This window comes from Setaria italica, chromosome IV (assembly GCF_000263155.2).
Source record: "Setaria italica strain Yugu1 chromosome IV, Setaria_italica_v2.0, whole genome shotgun sequence".
NCBI lineage: Eukaryota > Viridiplantae > Streptophyta > Magnoliopsida > Poales > Poaceae > Setaria > Setaria italica.
This window is the reverse complement of record NC_028453.1, coordinates 19,324,138-19,335,023: the sequence shown is the minus strand read 5'-3', so window position 1 is coordinate 19,335,023 and position 10,886 is coordinate 19,324,138. Positions and strand designations below refer to the sequence as shown.

The window sequence follows — 10,886 nt, the reverse complement described above, 5'->3', positions numbered from 1 at the left end:
GTAGAGGCACCTGACACGTACTTGCACGTATGAGCTGTGCTCGGTGGCGTGGTGTCATCGACCTGTACTCAAAAGGTTCTCGTGACTAGGCCAGCTAATTGGATCCAACTCTAACCAACAAATTTATTTTTTCAACCAAACTCACCTTATATTTATATTATCTAAATCTAAACCAATCCACCCTGCTGATTGATAAAATCTATAGGTTTGTTATAAAAAATTATGGTTTGCTATATAAACCTATGGACTCATATAAAAATTCACATATATTGAAATAAATGTGAGTCCGACATGTGGATCCTACATCAAGAGCCAGACTCTAAAACTAAAATATTGTATTCACACCTTCAAATTTTAGCAAAATTGATCGAAATTTGTTGAAGATGATAGAGTTTGACTGCTCGCTACTTTATGCTAATTAGTATGTGTCGTTGTCAAGATTAGCGGATCAAGACTACGGCTAGTAAATTTTTTTTATGCGCGTAAGGCTTCGGATGGTGGCGTGGGAAGACATGGGGTTAGACTGGTTCGGGCAAGGAAAGCCCTACGTCCAGTATGAGGAGCTGCTCGTGTTGCTCACGCAGGATTTGTAGTAGGGGTACAAACGAGAGAGAGAGGGAGCCGGTCCCAAATCTCTTGGGTGTGCACTGATGCTCTAATGGTGATTGTGTGTGTTCTGTTGGCTTGAGAGTCCTCCTATCTCAGGGCCCCCGGCTCTGCTTTTATAGCGCAAGAAGAGCTCGGGGTTACAGATGAGTCAGGTGTGAGGAGAAGTGAAAGTATTAAGTTAAGTAAAATAAAATACAAGAAGAGGGACCAAGTCCCTGGGTCGCCGCCTCCTGCTCCGGCCTTCGGCCCCTGCCAGCACGTCCACCGGAGGAGGGCGGCTGCCTTCGGATCCTGTCGACGATCCTCCTCGCGACCGCTGCCGCCAAGCATGATGATGGTGTTCGGTTATGGCAACTGTGCGCGTTGGGGAAGATGGTCGGCCCCTGTTGTCTTGCTTGCGGCCCGTGGAACACGGACATCGCGTCCCTGTCACCAGATACACGGAGCGCGAGAGCAGGCGGAACTCCCTCCTGTGCTAGGAGGCGCAGGCCATGAGTGCCTCTTGATGAATTAGGGGGAGCCGCGGCCACTGTAGCCTGTGCGGTTGTGGCTACAGTGCCCCGCGCGGGTACTTGTGACGATCACGTCGAGGGGCGCGGGCGCCTTTTTGCGCGTCAGAGCCGCGGCGCATTTCTGGCAAGATCGGTGAGGGACCCATGAGATCCGCGCCCTCATCTGGCGGTCTGCGCCCGAGGCGGATACGCATCTTGTGGGCCCGGATGAGTCCGGCCCCCTACGCCCGGGGTCGGGCAAGGTAGAGTCGTGCGACGAGGGGTCGGGCGTTCCCGACCCTGAGACCGCGGGTCGGGCGAGGCGGAGTTCTGTCATCGAGGGGTCGGGAGTGTCCGACCCCGGGGCCCTGGGTCGGGCGAGACGGAGTAGGATGCTCTCTGCCTCTGCTGGGTCAGCGGTAATCGTTATTACCGCAGGTGGTGCTAGCCCTTCATGTTTGTTGCTTTTAAGGGGCATTAGGAGGTCGTTAATATTTCCCCCCAACAGTATGGCTAAACATACATTTGGGCCCTTCACTAAGACCCAGGTCTTAGAATTAAAACCTCGCGTTCATACCTTAAAATTTTAGCGAAACTTACCAAAATTTGTTGGAGATGACTCAATTTGACTATCGGATTTATAAGTCCGGCAGTCCACCAAGGGGTTACCCAAGTGGTTGATTTGTAGGTGAGGACGATTGCAAAACCAAAACTTGAAGGTGATCGCGAGAACACGAAGGGGACACGAGGATTTTAGACAGGTTCGAACCTCGGGAGAGTAATACCCTACATCTTGTATCTTGGTGCATATATTGCTCAATGGTTCGATGTTGGGATACCCTCGGCGGTGCCCTTGGCCGCCTTATATAGGTTGATGACCCAGAGTTACAAGTCGGTTTGAATATAATCTACTCGGTAATTACATGGAAACTAATCTGAGTCGAACTGCAATACGCATAGATTTATACTGTCTTGTTATCTTGATGTGTACTCCAAGTAACTTCATATCCTTGGCCCGCATGCCTTGGTCAAGTGGGCCCACTTGCCAGGCCCGACTAGTATCCTAATTGGTAGGGACCCATGGGATACCCATATCCCTCAAGCCCCCGAGTGATGTATAGGTGAACAGGAACTTGAGGTCATCACAGCGAAGCTTGAAATGAAGTCGGTTGAAGCTGCGATGGCGTCATGGTGACGAAGAGGCTGCGCAGTGCTCAAAATAGAAGAAAATCCGAGCGAATGTAGAGCCAACGCGCAGAGCGAAGACGAGTGCCGAGCTAATGGATGCGGGGATCCAACAGGTCGAAGCAAAGGTTACGGAGAGCATCGCAAGGCGCACTCTTTAGGAGTAGCCCCCGAGCATTGAAGCGATTAAAATAATCAGTCCAATGGTCAAAAAACAAAAAGTCATGGAGATAGGTGCAGCTACGAAGGCCCGCTAACCAAAAGAACACGCCCAAATCTCTAGCAATAAGGTCTTGTGCAATGATAAATAAGCGACAAAGATGCCTGCTCACGGGAGTACTGCACCGTCGGAGTGACTTCATGGTTCTCGTTAGTACTTGAAGATCAGACCGTGTATCACGTGAACACTATAGACCCATATCGGTATGGGAAAGTCTTGTCATGAACCCTCACGAGCCCACTGTAGCACTTTGAATGTTTATGAGCGGACAGGCTATAAATAGACCTATCGTTTAGCACCAAGAGCCATGGCTTGAGTAATAGCACTTGTAGGCTTGAAGCTTATATTTTTTGATAGGAGTAGCACCCACCCAGATGCTTGATGCCAGAAGAATTCTTGTGAGGAAAACCAGGATGCTCCTTCCCTTCTTAGTTTCTGTGGTAAAGTTGGGAGGTAACGATGCTAGAAGAATCCTCATAAGGAGGCTGTATCGTGAACTCCGCCACTTTGTCCAGAACACCGCTAGGGGAAGTGTGTCATGCAGCTTTCTTGTATTGTGTTTTTTTTCTTTTTCTACGTTGTAGCTTCTTATCCTGGTATTTCAGCTATCTCAAAGCTGTTCACAGGCATTTATAATATGTATTGACAATAATCTTTCCAGGGAATATGATTGTAACTGAATAAAAATATACCCCTCATCCAGATGTGGAGATTTATAGTGCCACAGGGGCACACCGGCAAAAGTTAGGTGCCCAGCCCCAGAGGATGGAGGCTGGCAGAGCCATGGATGCACGCCGACTACAATTAGGTGCCCAGCCCCCAAGGACGAGGACTGGCAGAGCCTTGGAGGCACGCCGACTAGAGTTAGGTGCCCAGCCCCCGAGAAGGAGGACTGGCAGATCCACGGAGGCACACCGACAAGAATTAGGCGCCCAGCCCCCGAGGACGAGGACTGGCAGAGCCATCGGAGGCATGCCGACTAGAATTAGGTGCCCAGCCCCCGAGGACGAGGACTTGTGGAGCCATAAGAGGCACGCCGACTAGAATTAGGCGCCCAGCCCTCAAGGACGAGGACTGGCAGAGCCACAGAGGCATGCCGACCATAATTACACGCCCAACCCCCAAGGATGAGGATTGGCGGAGTCGTGGAGGCACGCTGTTAAAACCGCAATGGAAAACCTACAGATTTCGTCCTACACACGCTGTGCTAACTAGAAAATCCCGTAGAATTCGCCCGGCATGTTGTGCCGCAATAACGGGAGGTCCGCACTTTCTGTCCATAGGTTACGTTGTCAGTTCTATCTTTGGATGCTCACAGCGCCGTCGCCACAGTCCACTGAGCACTTCATCACCGCGCTCGCAAACCCTAGGCCGCGTTGTCGCAATCCCTAGTCTGCTCACGCATACTCCACCGCCCAAGCCGCCACGCCGCCGTATGCGCAGCAAAACCCTAGTCACCATTAGATCTAAATCTCAAGGTGTGGAGCTCGAAGAAATGGCGCAAGCAAACATCCTGGAGCCATCTTACATCTGGATGAAGTCCGTGATGACCCAAGATTGCCCAGGGCCTTGTTGACCGCAGCCTCCTCGAGTCGCAAGCACTGCTACATTGGAAGCCCACTGCTGGCCAGGATTTCCCGTTGGAGGATACGGTGGAGACGGTGGCCTTCTCACCATTCTTTGAGCGCGGGTTCGGGATCCCTTGTGGAGATTTCTTCCGGGGCCTGCTGCACTACTACCAAATCGAGCTGGTACATCTCAATCCCTACTTGATTTTAGACATTACGGTCTTCATTCACCTGTGCGAGGCATATTTGGGTATTCCGCCACATTTTGATCTTTGGAGGTATCCGTATCACCTAAAACCCGTGATCAGTAAGGGCAAACAAGTTCAGGTTGTTGGGGTTGTGGATTCTTGCTGTGGCCCAAGAAAGTGCAAGAATATTTTGATCTGTAGCTGAAGGAGTCCAACAAGGGTTGGCATAGTGAATGGTTCATCATCCCCAATCAGCAGCCTGAGCTGTCGCCACGCACATGGTACGGTCCAATAGCAATGCCCAAGTGGTCGAACTTGCCAACCTTGGAGGAACAGGTCCAGGTGAATGAGCTACTAGCAAAGATCGCCGACTTAAAAGCACTGCTGATAGCCGGGGCCATCTGTATCAACTTCTATAAGAGGCTGATGCAACCAATCAAACACCGAGTGCACCCGGTGTATGAATACTCAGGGATAGAAGATCCGACCCGAGAGGTGCAGTGCAAGGTGCCCAAGGCAGAGATCACCAACAGGGTGCTCGAGTTCTTCAAGGGCCAGATCAATAACAGGAATTGCCCTAAAACTTACTCGTTGAAGAGGCCACAATCCAACTTGGTAAGATTGTCATCAGCATTGATTTGGCATACTGCATATCTATTTGTGATGTTTCTAAATGATGTGATGAATTAACCAGGACAATGTATTTATATATTTCTCCCCAGCGCTACTACTTGGTGGGGTCGATCAACAACAACCCAAGATCCACCTAACCAACGAGCCCAGCGTGCCGGCCGCCGACCTTCAGTGGGATTCAGATTCTTCCTTTGTGTCGGATGTGCGTGTGACGAAAGAGGGAGTCAGCCAGGCCTCAAATGCTACACCAGTGGGGCATTGGACATGGCAAGCCATGCATAAGCAGCCTGCCTCCAAAGCGTAGAAGCTGAACTTCACCAAGAGGAAGATGGCTGGCAAGAAGAGGAAAGAGGAGGCTGCCCCTGCCAAGTCGGCTAGCGACGTAGATGAGGAATCCGACATGCCGAGCCCAGTTGCCAAGAAGAAGAAGTCGGAGCTCAAGGAGACCACCACGGCTGACGTGGTACGCGTCCAGGAGGCACTGAAGGCAAAGATCCATGGCACAGCGAAGATACATCATCGGCACCTCCACCATTGCGCTCGAAGTACCGAGTGAAGAAGAATAGCACCCTGTAAGTACCATATGCTTATGCTATCTGTGTTGTAGTTATGTTTGCCAACTAACTTGTGAATTTTTTGTTGTGCTGGCGATGCAGTGGCTCCTGCTATCTGACGATGGTGGTGTGTAGCTAACCAGCTGCTCAGCCTAGACCGAGGCAACCAACGATCGCACCGTGGAAACGTCTCCACCCCCAGAGGCTGCAGATGATAAGGGGGTGTGCACCGAGGAAGTCGTGCTGACTCCGGCACCGCAACGTGATGAAGCCAACTCTGGAGTTGTAAATATTGCCCTGGTCGACCCTGGAGTCGAGAAGGTGGCTGATGAGGAGGCGACAACTGAGCCTCAACAAGGGGAGCTACCTAGGGATGACCCATTGCCAGAGAGGTTTGCCGAGGAGGTTTACCTTGGTGTGATTCATGAAGAGTCTGAACCCGAGGACTTCTCCGACGAGGATCTTGCGGAGGACATAGTGCGGGATAAGGAAGAGCTTTACAAGCTGCGAAAGCTGTCCTTGGACACCGACGTGCTAGTGTTTGTAAGTACATCGTTTGACTTGCATTTGAATTCAAGTTTCCTTGTAGAACTCCTAATATTGAAGTGTAAACTGAACCTGGCTGCCCATGCGCGAAAGAGGGTGATAGGAACTTGGAGGGCCAAGCATTATCGCCTAAAGGCAGAGCACCTGGAGGCTAAGCTCAAGAAGGTGAAGGAGGACGCCGCTAACCAGCTCCTGCAGCAGAACCTGGAGAAGGATGTTCTGGCTGCGCACATGAAAGGTAGGGTGTGCCAACCTATTTTAGTCAGTTTTGTCCTTGCAACCTTGATGCTGATGCGAGCTTGTTTGGTTACGCAGATGCCATGATGAGGGAGCAGAGACTCCAGCAGTACCTCAAGGAGTAGAGGACTCCAATGCACTCCTTTAGCAGGAGCATGACACAACGGTCAAGTATGAGTATGCAGTATCGCAGAAGCTGGCCTGCGAAGTCAATGTGCACAAGCAAACCAAGCGCTGCTTAGAAGCTGTTGTAAGTGATCTCCAGAATGACCAACGTGTAATTGCAGGGCTGGAGGTAGAGCTGGAGGAGCTGCAGAAGGCAGTTGGCTATGTGATGGACATGGTCCATCCGAAGGCCAACCCAATTGCATCAACACCATTGCTGGATCACCTCAAGGCTGTACCCAGTCAGCTCAAGGCATTGCTGAAGGACACTGCAGTAGAATGTGTCAAGAACGCCTTCGCTTTGGTGGCATCACACTTCCCAAGCTAGCCTTGGAATGCGCTACGACAGGAGTCGCGGCTAAGTTCAACATGGAATGGATTCCAGAGCTGGCTGAGTACTATCATGATGTGGCGGAAATGATTGTAAATGACTTGGACCTGTAGGAAAAAACTTTAAGATGTATCAAACTATGTGATGAAATGTCTAATGTAATGTTCTTAGTCGTATGCGGTGAAAATAAGCTTCATCCCTCCCTTGGTGCATACCACAGGACAGCGTGTAGCTGAGGCTTGTAGCTGCTAAGCACCTAGCCTCTCTTGACCAGCATCATACCGAGACCAAATCTCGAGCTTGTAGGAGGGGTGAATGCAAGGTTGTCTAGGTTTCGCGAGCTAGGACGCCGACCACACGAGTTAGTCATATAGCCTTGAGAGGGGGAGGAGAGAGATGCGGGACCCAGAGGTTGGCGCTTCGGGGAAGCCCCCGAGCTTGTGAGGGAGCGGGCTGCTGAACAGGTCGGACAACCCCCGAGTGTCAGGGACAGCTCGAGAAAGAGAATAGTAAGGCAGTAGGTACGCAAAAGAGCCACAGATGTTTTATTTATTCAATATAGAGGGAAAACATGATACATAGCTTTTTAGATCTAAGGGTAGAAGCACTGTAAATGGTCAATCTTCCATGGATTGGGGATGCCGGAGCCGTCTACCTATTGGAGTCGGTAAGTGCCTGGCTGGATGGCAATGAAGGGGCCCTCCCAGGGAGCAGCCAACTTGTGCATGTCCTTGGTGGACTGGACCCGGCGAAGCACCAAATCACCAACGTTGAAGGACTATTCCCTGACACTCCGATCCTGGTAACGCCAAATCTACTGGTTGTGGCATGCATGCTGGATGAGGACGACCACACAATGCTCTTCGAGGCTATCGATGTCAACCCGTCGACTTTTTTTCACCTCGCCTTCCTTGTAGTACTAGATACGTGAGGCGCCAAAGGCCATGTCGGATGGAAGGCCGGCCTCTGAGTCGTACACCATGAAGAAAGGGGTGTAGCCGGTAGCCCGACTCTTCTGTGTTCGTAGGAACCAGATGACATAAGGTAGCTTGCATAGCCACTTGGTGGCGTACTTGGATGCCTTGTCGAAGATGCGCAACTTGAGGTACTGAAGGACCATCCCAATTGCACGTTCGACCTGACCGTTGCAACACGGGTGCGCTACTGAGGAGTAGTATACGTCGATGAGGTTGTCCTGGTAGAAATCCCAGAACTCGAAGCCTGTGAATTGTGCGCCAAGGTCGGTTATGATCCTATTTGGCACTCCGAAGCGGTGCATAATTTCCTCCACGAACTGAGTGAATTTAGCTGACTCGATGCTGGCAATAGCCTTGACCTCAATCCACTTGGTGAATTTGTCGACTGCCATGAAGATGTGTGTGTAGCCGCCCGGGGTGGTCTTGAAAGGTTCCGCCATGTCCAGCCCCCAACGTGCGGAAGGCTAGGATAGTGGGATGGTGCACAGGGCCTGAGCCGGAAGCTGTTGTTGCTTGGAGAAGAATTGACACCCTTTGCACCTTTGGATGAGCTTCTTTGCATTGGCTACCGCTGTTGGCTAGTAGAAACTAGAGAGGAAGGCTTTACCGACCAAATTACCCAAGGCGGCGTGGTTGCCACATGTTCCCGAGTGGATTTCATGTAGAAGTTCAATGCCCTCGCTACATAGAAAGCACTTCATCAGGATCCCTGTAGATGTAACTTTCTTGTAGAGCTCCTTGCCAATGACGACGTAGTTTGCACTGGGCCGACCTAATTTTTCATGCTCTATCTTGTCCTCTAGCACCATCTGATCAATGATCAAGGCTATGAATGGAGCGTGCCAGTCTTCTTCTGCTTCAATCATCATGACATTAGTAGGTTTTGGGTCAGCTGGAGCCTGAGCGCTAGCGTCGTTGACCTGGTCTGGGTCCAGGATTTTGATGGAAGGTTTCCAGAGATCTTGTACGAATATGCTGGCCGGAACCTGCGCGCATTTGGAGCCAAGCTTGGACATGACATCAACAGTGACATTGTGGTCCCTAGGGACACGATGGAACTCAAGACCGTCAAAGTGGGCCTCAAGCTTGTGGATTTCCGCGTAGTAAGCGTCCATGGATTCCTTGGTTCAATCCCAGTTTTTATTGACTTGCTCGATGACAACCTTTGAGTCACCATAAGCAAGGATGCGTAGGCCATGGATGAGAGCTTCGTACTCAGCGCCATTATTGCGGGCCTTGTAGTGGATCTGGAGCGCATACTTGAGCTGCTCACCTTTGGGAGATATGAATAGGACCCCACGCTGGCTCCTTCGAGGTTGAGGGGGCCTTCAAAGTACATGGTCCAGTGTTCTGGCCTCTCCAGGGAAGGTGGCTTCTAAATCTCCGTCCACTCGGCCATGGAGTCGGCTAGAATTTGCGACTTGATTGCATGATGCAGGCAAAAATCAAGGTCAAACTCACTGAGCTCCATGGACCACTTGACAACTCGGTCGTTGTGGAGGATTTCACCGATGGGGTATGATGACACTACCCAAATTTTGTGCCCTTGAAAGTAGTAGCGTAGCTTTATTGATGAGATTGGAACTGCGTAGAGCAGTTTCTGAACCTATGAATAGCAGATCTTTGAGTCGTTGAGGACCTCACTGATGTAATACACCGGTCGTTGTACCATGTATGTCTAGCCAGATTCTTGGTGCTCCACTACTAGGATGGTGCTGACAACATGCGTCGTTGTGGAGATGTAGAGGTACAATGTTTCTTGGTCGGCCGGGGTCATCATGACAGGAGGAGTGGTGAGGAAAGCCCTTAGCTCTTCGAGTGCCTTGCGGCCTCGTCATCCCACTTGAATTTGTCCGTCTTTTTAGGAGCTTGAAGAACGGCAGACCTTTTTCTCCAAGTTTGCTGATGAAGCAGCTAAGGGCTGCCATCATGCCAATAAGCTTCATGACATCCTTCTTGTTAGATGGTTTCGCCATGTTTCTGATTGCGTCCACCTTAACGGGGTTGGCCTTGATGCCTCGCTGGCTGACCATGAAGCCTAGGAGCTTTCCAGACAAGACACCGAAGATGCACTTGCCGGGGTTAAGTTTCCAACGGTAAGCTGGAGGCTGTTGAAAGTCTCCTCGAGGTTGGCTATGAAACTTTCCTTGTCCTTTGTCTTGACAACCACATCATGGATGTAAGCCTCAACATTTCAATGTAGTTGTTTTGTGAGGAAACCCTGGATTGCCTTCTAGTAGGTGGCGCCGGCGTTTTTCAACCTGACAGTCATGGTGTTGTAGCAGTAGATGCCGAAGGGCATTATAAATGATGTCTTGTCTTGCTCGATAGGATAAAGGGCGATCTGGTGATAGCCTGAGTAACAATCGAGGAAGCAGAGCAGGATGCTCCCTACCGTAGAGTCAATGACTTGATCAATGTGCGGAAAAGGGAAGGGGTCCTTAGGGCAGTGCTTGTTCAAGTTAGTGTAATCAATGCACATTCTCCATTCACACGTTTTCTTTCTTACAAGGATTGGGTTTGCTTACCAGTCGGGATGCTTAATAGATGAATCCGGCAGCTAGGAGCTTAATGAATTCTACCCTAGTGGTCTCCTTGCAATCTTGGGCGAAGTGATGGAGTTTTTGCTTGACCGGCCGTGCAATCTTGCTCAAGTCCAAGGAGTGCTCAGCCAGCTCCCTAGGGACACTAGGCATATCGATGGCTTCCACGTGAATATGTCCGAGTTTTCCCGGAGGAAACTAGTGACCGCAAGTTCCTATTTCTTTGAGAGGTCAGCCCCTATGAGGGTCGTCTTTGTTGGGTCTTCTAGGTCGAGGTAGATTTTCTTCACCCTGGGGTCGGTTGCAGTGTCGTGGGCGTGGGCTCCATCTCAGGGATCACGAGCTTGTCCTTGATCATCCTCTAGGCCTCGGCTACCATGGTGGTGGCCTTAGCTGTTAACTCCAGGGCTTCTGCAAATTGCACTGCTTCGGTGTCGCATTTGTACGATGTCTCCACATCACCGTAGATGGAGAGGACTCTGTTTTGGGCCGGCATCTTGAGGATGAGGTAGGTCTGGTGCAGGATTGTTATAAACTTTGCTAGCATGGGCCTACCAAGGATGGCATGGTAGAAAGTCTTGAAGTTCACCACCTCAAATGCGAGGTGCTCCGTGCGGTAATTGGCTTGTGTGCCAAAGG

At 50.7% G+C, this 10,886-nt stretch overlaps 2 protein-coding genes across 2 annotated transcripts; both read right to left on the bottom strand.

Annotated features, from left to right (window-relative positions):
• Nucleotides 1–7,646: 7,646 nt before the first annotated feature.
• On the bottom strand, nt 7,647–8,144 carry LOC106804267. The gene has a single exon (XM_014805033.1). It carries the CDS (start codon nt 8,142–8,144, stop codon nt 7,647–7,649), a length of 498 nt encoding a protein of 165 aa, XP_014660519.1.
• A 138-nt stretch (nt 8,145–8,282) lies between these two features.
• LOC101782696 lies at nt 8,283–8,819 on the bottom strand. Its single transcript, XM_004966942.1, has one exon. The coding sequence runs from the start codon at nt 8,817–8,819 to the stop codon at nt 8,283–8,285; it is 537 nt and encodes a 178-aa protein (XP_004966999.1).
• Between the last annotated feature and the right edge of the window lie 2,067 nt (nt 8,820–10,886).